Here is a 16,500-nt window from a genome sequence, read left to right as displayed (position 1 = left end):
CGGATAGAACATCCTGACGCTAGTTGACGGTATATTTGTCCGCTTACGATATAGTGACTTAAATAGGCCAATCACAGCTTCAGAATTAATTTTATCGCTCATTTTACTTAAATTGTCGGCTTAGTTTCCCATTTTTTGGTCGTCTGCTAACCACCCTGGCGACCAATACTTGCGGCCAGCTGTAACTATTCCCCGGTTTAGGTGCGTGACCTTAGACCGCTCCGACCATTTCCTAGACTTTGCCTTCTTAGCAGACCATAGCGCGACCATAGTTCAGACTTTCTTGCCGCCTATGATCAGACTATTGTGCGACTTTGCCCTCTGATTAAACCGTAGTGCGACCATTGTCCATACCATTGTGCGACTCAAGCGTTTTCCAGAACGTGTTGTTTGTGTCGCTTCACACCACCATTGTGCGATGAAATACGTGCGATTATTGGCGTTGAAATGCGGCACGGTTGATTATATTCAATATTTTAGTGAACAAATTTTGATCTTATAGGCGTCGACACCGTTTCCTAGCAAAAATGAAATGACATTTGATTTTATGTGTCATTTGTCGTAGTCGTATGACATTCTGGATAACGACAAAACCAAATAGTAGTGTTAGAAGGTAAAATTGAAGCCATTGAACAATTCCAGTTGATAAGTAGTTGCTTTCATCACTTTGAATTTAATTGTTTTCAAAACGTGTAAATGTGTTTTCTAACTTTTTGTCTTCTGTCTACTTTTTTGTCTTCTGTCCTCTGTCTACTTTTTGCCCGTTTTTATCTTCTGTCTACTTCTCAATAAAGACAGGTCTCAAATATTTACTGGTCGAATGCAAGTGATTTGGTTTTGTACTTTTTATTTGACTTTTTCAATAATTTCTCTTAGGATGTTTGTATAGACATTGCTCTTTCATAGTGAGTAGTGTCTTTTTTGTTTTTCTTTAATTTTGTTGTTTTTCTTGTCTCTTTTTCTCCATTATGACAAGTATCATTGGCCCTCTAATGAGTTTTGGTTTCATTTGTATAGTGGTTAGAGATTTAAACAATTTTTTAAATAATTAAACCAATTATTTGCGATCAATGTGATTTTTGAAAGTGTACTGAACTTTTTTAATTAAAAAATAGAGTGTAAGAGCTGTATCAATTTGAAACTTTAAAACTGAAAGCTCTGAAATCTCGAAGCTTGAACAAAAAATCAATGCACGAGTGTCGCAGCCAATTTTTTTTTGAAGGAACCATGATTATTGTGCCCCAGTTTGAAGACTTCCCCCACTTTATCTTCAAATTTTGGTCAATAGGAGTAATATTTGGAATGATCGGAAAATATATCATTGTAATTGAGCGTTGAATGTTTTTCGAGCTTCATCAGAGTCTAGAAATTTTTTCAGACAGAATCAGAGCAACAGGCTTTGCCAGCAATGCTCAGCGGTCAAAACCTTCATCGCATTTGCTTCAACCTTCGTGAACAACTTTTAGACCATCATAACTTCAGGCAACAAAATGAGCAAAAACGACCAACGCGGAAATCGGAAACATCCTGACTTGTCAAAGACTCGTTAAACCAAATAGATGAAGTCATGTTGTCAGATTTAGATCACATCGATTGAGTACGTCCTAAAATAATTAATGATATTTACAGCTCACATAAATTTAATTTTTATAATGTTTGCAGCATGAATTATTAATTAATTTTTCGATTGCTATGTGTAATAATTTAGATTGCTGTTTAATAATTCATGATAAAATGGGAATTTAATCGATTCTGAAAAATTACGTCAGCGAAAGTAACGATAAATGTGTTGAATTCATTGAAAACGTTTCCTTCGCTCGAAAATGCTTTTGATTTTTAAACACATTATTAAGATTAAGTATGATAATACTACCATTTCCTAGCAAAAATCTCTCCCCCTGAAAATCGAAGATCTCAATAGCCTGTCATGTTTACTCTAGCACTTTACCACAAAATGTGGAAAAACATTTTGTGCACAAAAGAACTTTTAAAGAAATTTCGGGTCGCGCTGGTTAAATCAATTTTTCTGGGGAATATAAATGCAGTAACAACGGTTTAATCAGAGACTTTAAATTTTTTGCCATTATATCTCTATTCAAACAAACTGGATTAAATACAACATAGAATTGCAAACCTTTCGACACTTGGATTTTGGATATGATAACTAAATTGCGCACGTTGTACTTAATACTCTACTAACCCAAGATGAGGCGCGCGACACAAACCGGTCCTGATCAGACCGACTTGGGTCGTGCACAAGGGGTTAATCGCGACCGCTTCACAGAGTTTGGCAGCACTGTCTAAGGTCTGGATAGTCTGATCAGGACCCCATCCAGAGTCTGCACGGTCTGATCAGGGCACTACCTACGGTCTGCATAGTCTGATCAGAGCCCCGACCAGACCCTGGATAGTCTGATCAAAGCGTGGTCTAGGGTCTGGAGAGTTTTGTGGTATGATGTCGATAGTCTGAGCAGAGCTCTTTCCAAAGTCTGTAGGGTCTGATCAGCAACCTTTCCAGAGTCTGGACGTCTGATCAGGACAAAGAGGTCCAATCCAAGATGACCAGTGCCCTGACAAGAAGAAGAGGTAGTTAACCCCCGAGGGGACTGTTTTTGACGAGCGCTTCCCAATGTTACTTGATGAACATAAAAGACCACGATAAAGACTAATTTCTGGTAATTGTTCTTGAGCTGAAACCTTTGCTTTCTTTAGAACAAATTATTTTTACTGAAGAAATAAAAAACCCTAAACATAAAATGACGTTTATTTTTCCGAAAAAGAAATCAATTATATCACTGATTACTGGTATTTAAACAGCTAAAAGTGTCAGTCTTGTACCCCCGCAATGCACGACGGAAGTGGGTCTGGCACCCACAGTGCGCTACTCAATTGTTCTGGCACCCCCAGTCCGCTGCTCACGTCAGTCCGGCACCCACGTGAACGACTCAAATATGTCTGAACAGAGCCGATTTTGGTCTGGATGGTCTGATCAGAGCTGGCTTGGGTCGTGCACCTCATTCTGGGAACTCATGAAGTTGTCTGAGTGAGAATAAGCTCTCAACAAATTGTAGCTTCAGAATGATCATAGCTTTATCTGTAAACCTTGGCATAGCAGTCTGTTTTAGGGTTAAAACAAAAAAGCAGCTGATATTACGCAGAATTAATTATTGAAAACCACTCTAAAATAAACAAATACATACAAATATGCAAAAACGGCATGCTTCCGTAATTGTGTAGGAGCGAAATCAAAGGAGTTACCTGGGCCAGATTGTATCGTAAACTAATAATAAATTCAAAAGCTGTATTTGTGCATCTCGGAATTTGTCGTTTAACAATCTAGAAAAATCCAAAAGATTCAATATCATGATTTTGTTTTTAAGACAAAGCATCTTTGACCAGAGTGCTCAAGAGTATTTTTTCTCGAAAACCATTTTTAAACGATTTCAGACTCCTGTTGAGTTGTGCGGAAGTGAGGTTTATTTTTCCAGTTTTCAACTAAGGCTTGATTTACGTTTACTTTTTAAAGCTGCGTGATGATTTCCAAGACAAACATTTTTGTTAATTTACATCACTTCCTGATAGATCTTTTTGGAATACAAGCATAAACTATCAAATCAGAGTTCCCAATGCAATTTACTTTTGTTTTACCGCAATCTGGAAGGTTTAAAATTAATAATGTGAAATAGTGTTTCTCTGCACAGTTAACTCATTTATGTTAAATAAATTTTTGATGGTCTGATTAAAAAGATTATCCAATTTAGACAAACAAAATAAAACAGTGCTATCATATACTCTCTATTCGTTTAATTAGAAGAGGAATATCAGTATTAGATTGTAAGAAAAAAACAGTACATTCAGGACATTTAATAACGAAAAAAGACTCTAAAGGTTTTGCATATTCTTAAACGCCGTTTACCTAGTAAAAAGACCTTTCTCAGTTTACCTAGTTACATATGCAAGAATTAATTCTATGAAGTACCGTTTTTTGGGAACAATTTGCACTGCTATCAACATGCTTTTCTATTATGTCATCCGATCAGGAAGAGTGTGGCTTAATTTAAGACATTAATTACACAAACTCAATATAAAAGATATTTTATTGATTTTCAGTCCAAATTGTTTCTTGTTTAAATATTTGCAGCGGTACGATGCAAAACGTACAATTTATAAAGAAAGTTTACGAACAAAATGTAAACTCCTTAACGAATATGTCTTAAAAATTAGAGGTGTAAGCTGGTGAGAGCCGCTCTGAATCTGAGCAAAACTAGTTTTTGTCACTTTTGTCCGATCTCCCCGCAAATGTGCTCCATTGGAACCACCCAGTTTGTGGCATATCAAGCTTTACAATGTTTTAACCTCAGGAGAATTTTTATTGCAATTGTAGCATGACTAACTGCGGTGCTGGAGATATTAGATTTGAGTCCTCTGAGCTCAATTTTTTTAGCAACATATGGAGTTATCTAGTACAACATCTTGGGTTATTACAAAATCATTCTTGACATCCAACTTATCCAATGTCCACGGCTAATGACAATGTCCAAATTAGACTGAAAGAAATGAAAAAAACCCAAAGGATTAGTTTTAGAAAAATTGTATGCTTTGCAATAATGTATATGAGGACAGTATTTAAATTGCCCTTAAACAGTTTACTAATTTTTAGTAAACTGATCACTTTTTTGATATGGTCAACACAATTGACGTTACTGAGTATAGAAATTTTGCAAAAAATCAATTTAATTCTAAGTGCTGATGTGAGTCAGAAACTTTACCCTTGTTTGTCATTTTTCACTTTTTCCTATAGTTTCCATCAAGCCTTCGCAAATTTGTTTCTCGGAATCGCATAACTGCAAAAATTATTGACCAGCAAAATTTCACAAATCGACCGAAAATATTTACTCCTTTAAAGATGAAAACCGTATCTTTGTTGGTCATTATTCCTCTTTGAAGTTTAGAACATTAGGTAATCAGCAATATTTCATATATTTTATAAACACTGTTCCTGAATTAACAATTAGGAGATGTTCTCCTTTTTCTGTTAGATCTTATTCAGCAAAATATATCTTTTCAGCAATTTTGTTCAATTCTTACAAAAACTAAAACTAAAACTTCAAATAAAAATTTGAAGTAGTCTGATTCCTCCAAAAAAACCTATTGACGATCTGAAAGAATCATAGATTTTTAGTAAAACATCTCAATGAAAGTCATCAACTAAATCATTAACCTTTTGCTTATATTTCTATTCTGCCTTAGAAACAACAGACGTACTGCTAAGCAGTCTCATTTCATTACATTACCATGAAAACTGTTGTTGAGTAAAGTTTGCACTGCTTTAAAAACGATTACAACATTGTCAGTTGGCATCAAAGTCTCAAGTTATAAAGGAACTTTTACAATTTTGTTTTGTGGTTTTGAGTTTAGTTATGCTTTCTGTTGCTTCAGACAGCAAACCGCGCAGCTATCTTGCAAAGTTAAGAAAAATTTTTTCGGTTGAGACACAAAAATACGAGAAATGTCAATAAGTGTATGAACTTTCAATTTTTTTAATTCATCTTTTGTAACTCTATTAATTCTATTGAATAGTCTGAACCCTCTTGTCATAAAAAAGAGCACAAAAAATAAATCAAACTATGTACATCTTGCATCAAAAAATCTTAAATTTCAATTAATGAGCAATTGCTTACAATTCCGTTATTTAAAATTAACAACCGGCGTCACAAATTTTTTTTGTGCACTTTTTGTTTTTTATTTGGTTTGAGCAGATATTGTTGTTTAGAAATGAATTGTTGTTGTGCAGAAATGAATTGTTGTTTTCCTTTTATGTCGTCCAAATGAAACTTTATTACGCTGAGATCCATAACAAAAAACATTGAAATGTGAACACGGTCAAAAAATGTAAGATATAGAACAATGTATAAGAGAACCAAACTTTTAAAGTTGTTTGCTAACTTTAACCAGATTGAAACCGCTGTTTTTTGTAGGTGCATGAGCTATTATTTCTGAGCTTGAAAATGTCGAGCTGGCCAACAAAAAAAAACATTTTCAATCTATAGACTGATGTCAACTGAAAAAACTTCTGATTGCTATGGATACCGGAAATTTAAAAGATAATCTCTGTATGTTCCATTCAAATTAGAAACACACTGTGTTTGATACATCATGTGGCGGAGATCCTCTGTTTTAGCTCTTCTTCAGAAAAATTACTTTTTCCAGCAATTTTTTTGATCAGATCTCATCAATTCTTTTTCAGCAACCTCAGTTCAACTTTTTAAAAAGTTGCTGAAAAGATTCTAATATAGTTTTTTGATGTATTCTACTAAACCGATGCTAGGGTAATTAATTTGAAAGCCTGAAAATATTTTGGGTGTCGGGTTTGAAAATTTGAAATCTGTCATATCTAACAAAAAACTGAAAAAATTAGAAATAAAACTATAAAATCTCCCGAATTATGTAAAACTGAAAGGTGTTCTGAAACATTTTGATAACTACGGCATAATGTATCTTACAATTTTCAGAACGAAGTCACAAAAAGAAGGTCCAAAAGAAGAATTTTGCCAAAAAAACTATCGTTCATTTTCCCCCGAACTCTTGACATCCTTAAACGGAGCTTGCTACTTGTTAATGCTACTCCCTTCATGCTCTCAGCTTTTCGACTTTTGCTCGGCTTGTCGCGGCCCTTATGCTTGTAAACTAGTATACTCTATTCAGTCGCTGCAAACATCATCCAAAGGAACAAATGAATTCCTTTAAGAAATCTTAAATTGAATATCAGTAGGAACTGTTTTCTGCGATGATGCATGGACAAAAACTTGTCTTCCTATTGTAATCTGAAATTACAGTTTTTGAAACGATAACTCACTTTGAAGAGTTTTGTAACCTCTGATACCACTTTCAGAGACTTGATCAGTAGGATCAAATAGATGGATCCACAATCTAAATCGACCCAATCTGAAAAAAATATGAGCAAAATGAAAGTTATGATGCTCTTGAAATGAAAAAAAAATGTTAGATCTCAGAGACTTCTATGCAAGAAAAAGGTCTGACGATTTCTTCACAATCTTATGGGATATTCCAGAGCCTAGTTATTTGATCCCCCAATACCTTGGCAAGGGCTAATTTTTCACCGATCGAATTTTCCGTAAGCATAAATTACGTGATAGGCATTTTTTTATGAATGCCAAAGAAATTTTTCTCTGTGTTCATGTTACTGTGTCACTGAAAGACACAATGAAACTCATTGAAGCAATTTATATGCGAGCTTTGTGGGCAAATAATTTCCAGTTGGTGAGAAGGGAATGTTGGTTTCGAAATCATTTCACGACTTGCAAATTTTTTATTTCGTTTCCGAATACTGACGAATCAACTGCTCCGGACGTGACTGGCAATTCATGCCTGAAATCTCTCTCAACTTCAAATGCGTTTGAATGATGCTTACGCTTTCGCCGTAGTTGATGAACAGAAATTTTGCACACTCTAAACCCATTGCTTTTAGCCCGTTGGCCCGGGGTTTCGAGGCCCTGGATGGCTTTTCAATAACTTGTAACAAAGCCTATAACTTCACAATCTATTCACTTATAAAACTATAAATAATCAACTTCGCCTTCCTTCAATGTCCATTATGTAAACGCTGCTTGTCATTAATGTGCCATTAATGTAATGATAGCACAAATCAGCGGAAGACAACCTCAAAAATTGAATTTTTAGAAAACTTTTTAAAAAATTTTAAAGAAAACTTGTAGTTTCAACGCCACAAAAGGTAAATTAAATTTTAAAGCAGCATTTGAGATTCAAGTATTACTCACTGTACAAATAATGAAATTTTAGTTTGCTGAGATTAAACTCAGAATTGGCAGAGATAAAATTGAAAGTGGCAAATCTCAAAAAAACCTTTATTTTTTTAAACCAAATCTTTTAAAACCGCAGATAACATCTGCAAGCATTTAAATGAAAAAATTATAAATAGATTTGATTTTTACTGCTTAGGAAACGAATTGGTCACGTCATTAATGAGACTGGGCTAAAAGACTAAAATATAACAACGATTTTATGCGGAGATTTTATCAACAGAAATTTTATGCAGATCTCAAAATCTCACAAACAATTTTACGCAAACGGCGTTTTTCGCAAATCATTTCACTATCATTTTTTGCAAATCATTTTTCACAAATCATTTCACAATCAGTAGGAACCGTTTTCTGCGATGAAGCATGGACAAAACTTGTCTTCCTATTGTAATCTGAAATTACAGTTTTTGAAACGATAACTCACTTTGAAGGGTTTTGTAACCTCTGATAACACTTTCAGAGACTTGATCAGTATGATCAAATAGATGGATCCACAATCTAAATCCATCCAATCTGAAAAAAATACTAGCAAAATAAAAATTAAGATGCACTTGAAGTGGAAAGAAATATCAGATCTCAGAGACTTCTGTGCCAGAAAAATGTCTGACTATTTCTTCACAATCTGATGGGATATTCCAAAGCCTAGTTATTTGATCCCCCAATACCTGCAAGGGCTAACTTCTCACCGATTGATTTTTCTGTAAGCATAAATTACGTGATAGGCATTTTTTTATGAATGCCAAAGAAATTTTTCTCTGTGTTCATGTTACTGTGTCACTGAAAGACACAATGAAACTCATTGAAGCAATTTATCTGCGAGCTTTGTGGGCAAATAATTTCCAGTTGGTGAGAAGGGAATGTTGGTTTCAAAATCATTTCACGACTTGCAAATTTTTTATTTCGTTTCCGAATACTGACGAATCAACTGCTCCGGACGTGACTGGCAATTCATGCCTGAAATCTCTCTCAACTTCAAATGCGTTTGAATGATGCTTACGCTTTCGCCGTAGTTGATGAACAGAAATTTTGCACACTCTAAACCCATTGCTTTTAGCCCGTTGGCCCGGGGTTTCGAGGCCCTGGATGGCTTTTCAATAACTTGTAACAAAGCCTATAAATTCACAATCTATTCACTTATAAAACTATAAATAATCAACTTCGCCTTCTTTCAATGTCCATTATGTAAACGCTGCTTGTCATTAATGTGCCATTAATGTAATGATAGCACAAATCAGCGGAAGACAACCTCAAAAATTGAATTTTTAGAAAACTTTTTAAAAAATTTTAAAGAAAACTTGTAGTTTCAACGCCACAAAAGGTAAATTAAATTTTAAAGCAGCATTTGAGATTCAAGTATTACTCACTGTACAAATAATGAAATTTTTGTTTGCTGAGATTAAACTCAGAATTGGCAGAGATAAAATTGAAAGTGGCAAATCTCAAAAAAAAACCTTTATTTTTTTAAACCAAATCTTTTAAAACCGCAGAAGATAACATCTGCAAGCATTTAAATGAAAAAAATATAAATAGATTTGATTTTTACTGCTTAGGAAACGAATTGGTCCCGTCATTAATGAGACTGGGCTAAAAGACTAAAATATGACAACGATTTTATGCGGAGATTTCATCAACAGAGATTTTATGCAGATCTCAAAAATCTCACAAACAATATTACGCAAACGGCGTTTTTCGCAAAGTTAAAAAATCATCAAATATGTTTGGCCTTTATTTGCACTTAAATTGGCCTCAAAACAATTGAGATTTGATTTGAATTCATTTTGTTCTGTAAATAACATATACAAAAAACTTGATAGCAAATTTTAGAGGACAAAATTGCAGTCGGAATGATTTTATAACTACAAAATTCCACGATTAGAAAAAGTTGGTCTTTTTCCTGTTTCTTCTTCAGTAAAGCAAATGTAAAATGTTCCAAATGTTACCGAAATTGTTAATTTGACCAAAAGGTTAATATAAAAAATTGATGAATTTCGGACAATTATCGAGTTATATCATACTATCAACTGAGAGCATTAGGTAGTTTCTTTCATAGCTCCAATCTTGTCAGATTAGACCTTTTATTAATTAGAGTTATTTTTAAGCCTTCAAAAACAACATCAAAGGCTGGCAAAGCTCATAATACTCAAAAGAATTCAATCAAAATTTTACGAAAACAACTTTTTGGAGCAAGAAAAACCACAAGCTTCACCCAAAAAACACATTACCTATTCCATAAAAACGCTTTGAACGGTATATGAATGTAAATGTAATTTTTTTAAATTGTAATTTGAAATGAAAACGGACCTTCTTGTAATTCGGATGAAAAAATTGCTAAAAATAATATGAAAATGTATATCCAAAATTAAATCCGAATTCTTTTTCATGGGAAAAATCAACGATGAGACCAAAAATGGCCTTCCTTTTGCTGCGCGGCAAAAACTCAGTTGAAAGTCTCAGTTAATCGAAAACATTGCGCATTGTTTTTTAGCACTCGAAAATGTTAGTATATCAAAACCAAACTGTGCTTTTTAAAAAAATTTTGGTTCAAATTAGCGAAAGACCGCAAAAATGTTATTTCCTTTGAAAAATTTTTGAACAATCAGAAGTACAATTTGCCCAAATTTGGGTAATGAAAGATTGTGTCAAAAGTTTTTATGTCTGAAACGCCGGTAAAAATGAATAAAGTGGCCCGATTTTTGAAAAATTAGCTGGCAATTTGGACAAAACAAATAATTCAAACAATTTGCCAACTCTCCTTTTTCCTTAAACGTAAAACCAAATAGACCCTCGGTGACAATTTTTTCATATTTTAGCAAAAATTGATCACAGTTAAGGAAAAATTTACAAAAAGTGTAAACAAAACAACGGAAGTTAGGCTAACGTCGTCAAATTTCTAAACCTCCGTAACCCCTCGGAAAAAGCAAAATTAAAAAAAAATATACGCACTTTCTACGCAAAATCCTACGTTTAATTTGAAATTGTACGCTTGACAAGCTTTTTATTGATAGCGCTCACAATCCTGCACGATGAATATAGCGATCAGCGAAAACTGACTAAACAAAAAAAACCAGTTGAGTATATAGTTCATCCCCCCACTAACGTGGGTCGGAAGAACAAGTACAATTTCTGATTACACCATTCGATATCAGCATGTTTTTGTACTTCTATGACAGTTAAACGAAAAAAAAATATAGCATCCTACTTCACATTCTACTTAACATCCTAATTTCAACTTAATAATTGAATTTTTAAATTTTGGCTCATATCATTTTTTTCGGAATTGTAGCACCTATTTGATTAGTGCGGAAATAAAGTGTGTGACTAAATAGCAAAGGGAGGCATGCATAATTTAGAGCATGGTCGAAAGACAGAATAAAATCAAGTTGATTCCCCTTTTGCGTTTGATGAAGTTAAAATTGTTTGTAAATTATTTATGGCTATAAACAGCCCCTGGCAGGTGTTTTGTTCAGTCATTTTAATCCAAAAGCAATTGCGGAAAAATCGCTTCATATACTACTATACCACATAGTTCTATACTTTTTATGTATATCTTATCCATTCGGCGACTATAGATATATGCATTCTTCATAAACAAACTAGAAAAACATTTACTCCCTTGCAAAATATTTTGTTTCTCTTTCTTTCTTTTTCAACCGAATGACAAGGTAGGTACAATTATAATATTGTTTCAGTCTTAAAACACAATTTGCCTGTAATTTTGTGTTTCATTTTTTTACTTTTCGTTTCTTTTTTCCGCCTAATAGTCTTTGTTAAGATTTATGTAATGGCGGCGTTTTATCGCTGTTTAACAACTAAAAAGCAATCGAATTCAACTTAAAAGACTCTTTTACATTTCGCTTGATCGAAAAAAATCTTGCAGAACAATTGTTTATTCACTTTTTCTCAATATATTGTGACCATTATAAGCTGAAACTTGAAAAAAATTGAAATGGCGACAGTTTTTTAACGATTTTGTTTCGCATTACGCGAAAAATCGAAGCAGGGGAAACGATTTGACTATCTGTACCTTTGATAAACGTTTTGTGATTGTGCTTTTGTTTGTTTGGATGTTTACAGTAATTCGCTAGTTATATTTTGCAATCTAAGGAAAGGTTGTTGTTTTTGTTTATTTATAATGGGAACTCAGTGATGCGTAACTAGCTAGCTAGAAAACATCATCATTCGAGCTAACATAGTCAAGTTATACCTGTGCGGTGCTCTGTTTTTATTCCCAATAAGTCCCACGCTTTTTAGCTTTTCACCTTTTCATTCCCTCATTTCGCTTCCAATAACGGCGGCTTTCGAATTTACAGCGAAACTGTTTCTTGACCAGGATTGGCTGATTCGGTGGGAAAACTTGTTTTATTAGGTATTACAGAAAATAAACATACAATTAGTGCCATTTGTTGGCTTTTCTTCCTACCTTATTACAACTGCTGAATTCCCATCACCTTATTTTTTTTACCTTTGTCATAAAAACCTTACATTCTATATCTACTGGATCTTATAAGGAAGAATTCCAATTTGCTTCTACAAAGTTTTATCCTTCATTAAGTCACGCTGGTCTGGGTCTAATTAGTTTGATAGTTATTTATGAGTAAAAAGTAATAGGTAAGCTGTTAATAACCTTCGCCGTGTTTTATTTCTTTACTAAATAAAAGTTTTTTTTTACTAGTTTTCAGTTTTCGTTACTATCTTTCAGTTTTTGTATTAAATAATAGTTTTCTTTACCAACTAACAGTGTTATTTACTAACTAACTATTAGTTTTTCAATTATAAGGAAACTTTCCCGCAAAAAAACAACGATGCTCTTGCTATTTAAGCAACTCTTTTGTAAAGTTATTAAATTATTTTTATGTACTAATTAATTAGTAATTTTGATTAAGTACTAATTACTAAGCCTAAACAGCTAAACTTTTGAATAACAGCAATTCTGATTAAAAAAGGAGTATCTTGCAAGATCCTGTAAGATTTTGGAAAAAACCTGCAAGAAAATATAACGTGTTTTTGGGTTTCCGACTGAAATTTGCAAGATCTCACAAATTTTCTTCTCGACTAATCTTACCATGATACGAAGGGTTATAGCGGAAACCGCTTTTTTAAACTTTCGTAAATTTTGCTGACATTTTAATCTAATTTCTGCCCAAAACGGTAAAAATTTTAATGTCTGCTCAGTTTAATGAAAAAAGTTTTAATTCACGACGGCTGAGAGGAAACAAAAATGCATTAAGCATAAAAACCAGTCTGTATTTTCTTTCCCTAATCATGTATCAAAGTTTTCTAAACAACCTTTGGAAACCTAGAAATCAAATTTTAATTAAATACTAAAACAAAGTGTCAAGCAATCACAAGAAAGTTTGAAAAAATGGAGAGCTAAGGTTTTCTTTAATGCGCTACAAATTAGTTCAGAGAGTTGACACGATTTTTGTGTACTCCATGTTTTCAGCGCCACTAACGGCTCGTCTACACGTATTTTTTTTAAAAACATACTGTGATGATGAAACCGAATGAAAGGGCTTGTCTGACCCCGCTAACGGTTGTAATTTCAACCAAACAATCAAATAGGGATACTTTCTGAGAGGTTTGTTAACTACGTAATGTTTTTATATCCTTGTGTAAAAAAAACAAGGCCTTGTAAATTTTAAGCCAGAGTTTAAATAACAGATATTCAACTTACTATTACTTTAATGATAACTATTCTTCATATTAGTGTAGTACGGTTTCAAACTCGCCTTACACAAATTCTTACAGGAATTGACAAAATTATTACACCCATAATTTTGCTGACCTTTCAATATAATTTCTGCCCAAAACGGTAAAAAAATTTACTGTCTGCTCATTTTATTGAATAAAGTTTTAATTCACGACGGCTGAAAGGAAATAAGAAAGCGCCAAGCATAAAGCACCTTGTGTTTTTATATTTTTTCATCTACAAAAGTATTCTAAACAATGTTTGGAAAACTAGAAATTTTAATTCAACTCCAAAACAAAATGTCTACGCAATTTCATAAAATTTCGAAATTATAATGGATTTGATTTAACTGAGCGATTGGATTTTCCTTGAATTGGTACAATTCGATAGTTCAGAGAATTGACAAAGTTTTTGTGTACTCTATGTTTTTAGTGCCGCTACATCTCGCCGACTACACCTATCTTTTTAAAGACATACTATGGTGATAAACCCGTACCAATGGGTTTTTCTGACCTGCTCAGCTTAATGAATAAGATTTCAAATCATAACGTCTGAGAGGAAAACAAACTGCATTAAGCATAAAAAGCACTCTGTGTTTTCATTCCCTTTATCATGTATCAATGTTTTGTAACAAATATTTGGAAAGCTGGAAATCAAATTTTCAATTAAATTTTAACTCTTAACAAAATGTCAAAGCAACTTCATAAAAACTTGACAAAATGATGGACTTGAGCTAAATGAGAGATTTTGGATTTTCCTTGTTGCGCTGCAAATTAGTTCAGAGTATCGACAAATTTTTCGTAGGCTCTATGCTTTTTGTTCCACTAAAATTTCGCCGACTACACTTATATTTTCAAAAACATACTGTGGTCACAAAACCTAACGAAAGGGTTTTTCTGACCGTGCTAACGGTTGTATTTTTTCCCAAACAATCCAGAAGGGATACCATTTGAGATTTGTGTTAACTCCCTAAACGTTTTTACATCCTTAAAAAACGCAAGGTCTTCTAATTTTAAAACCAGAATTCAAACAATTAGATATTCAACTTACTAGTACTTCAATGATAACTATTCTTCATATTAGTGTAGTACGGTTTGGTTTTCAAAAACGTGCCTCACAAAAACTCTTACAGGAATATAAAAATACTGTTTTTAAAATATAATTGTTTGTCTTATTACAATAGAGTGATTTCAATTTCGTTTTGACGATTGGTATCTACGATTTGAAAAAAAAATCCAACTTGGCTGACTGAAGTAGACAACTTTTGGTCTTTCTAAAACAATATGATTTCAACTGCCAGAATATATCCCGGAAATCCATGTTTCTTCATTTTCTGCAAAAGTTTTCAAGACTGAGAAATTTCTCACACTCATAAGTGCAAATTATTAGGACTTCAAAAAATAATGTAAGAGAAAGGCAAATTTTTTAAAAGCAAATATTTTCCCAATATCTCAGAGTAATGAAAAAACACTATACGAAAAACATCAAGCAGCAACTGAAACGGTACTGTTTGAAAATCATAGTTGCTGTCAAGCGTATGATTTTTAGGGATCTTAAACATAAAAAAGTTGAGATCGTCATCAAAATTGACAAAATGATATACCATACAATTTCTTGTCAACTTCCATAAATAAACTATATCGTTTTCCATATAAATATTTGATTATTAAATATCGCTTCCACGTAAATGAAAACTGAAGATGTTCACAGAACTTAAAATATAATAATTTGTGCTGTGATAATATAGTACAAAGTCGAGCCTATTACTTTTATAACTTTACTAATTTTTTTCTTTTGAATTTCGTACAAACTCTTACTATTTTACAAAAAAAGGATTTAATAAGAGATAAAGTAATTTTGAAATTTTATTTATCATTGCACAGGGCATAATAAAATTTCCGGACAATACAACTAAAGTTCTGTAACTTTAGTTGTATTGTCTGTAACCTTATGAAAATGGACATTTTTTATCTGACAAAAAAAACCTCTAATTAGGTCCCAATCATTTTGGCCAGCAAAGCGCAATTTTTAGGCCCAGTTTTGCGTGTTCAACATACCAAATTTTTTTCAAAACTGTTTTCTGAAACCAATGAGACATTTTTTTTGTGGACTATGACGACCAATAGAGTACATGGTACTGCTGAACAAACGGTAGCCGTTTTGGTAATTTATGTAAACTTTGCGTTCATTGAAGCTATCGTAGGCAAAAAAAGCTTTCTTGAGATTTCTAGAGCCCGAAATAATTTTTTTTTATTTTGATTACTTATTATTAGTTATCCGTGTGCCAATTTTTCAAAAATATCAAACTTAAAAAATAATCAAATTTGCAAAGCTATGATTTAAAAAGAATTCTTTGTCTCAGAAAAAAGAAAGTTGCAGAATAATTGGTTATTACCAATGGGAAACAATGATGTTTTTTGATTCTAAATTTTAAAGTTATATCGTCCATATCACCAACTTTGTAGAAAATTTTTTCCTTTTCACAAATTTTTTTATAACGAAGCTCAATTTAATCGTTTCCAATGCAAAAAGCACTTCTATTTTTAAAAAATGATAAGCTGCGCTATCGTCTGATGACGTTTAAAAAATAAAGTTTCATTATTAGATTATTGTGATTATTAATCTGACGCTTATTTTCCTGACGCGCTGCAAATTTTTTCCTATTTTTAATTTTTATTCGAAATTTTATTTTTTTTGTAAACTAGGGAAAAATTTGTTTATATATTAACTAAAAAGGAGAAATTAAATGGTTTTTTACAATCAGCATGAACTATGTCTACTTTCACAATACGTAGGTAAACTTTGAAAAGCTTCACAGCAAACGCAAAATTAAAAAAAACTGGCTCGAATAATAGAGTGTTAATTGAACATTAATTCATTGCCTAATTAGAAACGATTTCTGTAAATTAGTTTGTAGAATTTAACTTATTAGTTTTTTTGCACTTTATCGTATTCGTCTTAAAAATATTT

The 16,500-nt window shown here is 32.8% G+C and overlaps 2 protein-coding genes across 3 annotated transcripts in view; both read left to right on the top strand.

Annotated features, from left to right (window-relative positions):
• Positions 1-1,716, top strand: part of LOC142336851 (uncharacterized) — a 117,880-nt gene extending 116,164 nt beyond the window's left edge. Inside the window, exon 12 of the mRNA XM_075385806.1 lies at positions 1,379-1,716. Coding sequence (XP_075241921.1) covers positions 1,379-1,466 — 88 coding nt within the window. The 3' untranslated portion in view covers positions 1,467-1,716. The remainder of the gene's footprint in view (positions 1-1,378) is intronic.
• A 9,658-nt stretch (positions 1,717-11,374) lies between these two features.
• Positions 11,375-16,500, top strand: part of LOC142335921 (vesicular glutamate transporter 1-like) — a 93,867-nt gene continuing 88,741 nt past the window's right edge. Inside the window, exon 1 of one of the 2 annotated variants that reach the window (XM_075384306.1) lies at positions 11,375-11,503. The gene's annotated coding sequence lies outside the window, so the exon portion shown is untranslated. Of the gene's footprint in view, positions 11,504-12,199; positions 12,450-16,500 lie in introns of those variants that run through there. The other variant, XM_075384305.1, reaches the window with a different exon arrangement.

Source organism: Convolutriloba macropyga, chromosome 3, assembly GCF_964194025.1.
Source record: "Convolutriloba macropyga chromosome 3, txConMacr16.3, whole genome shotgun sequence".
In the NCBI taxonomy this organism is placed as follows: Eukaryota; Metazoa; Xenacoelomorpha; order Acoela; family Convolutidae; genus Convolutriloba; species Convolutriloba macropyga.
Note: the sequence above shows the minus strand (reverse complement) of the source record. Positions and strands in the feature narration are given on the sequence as shown.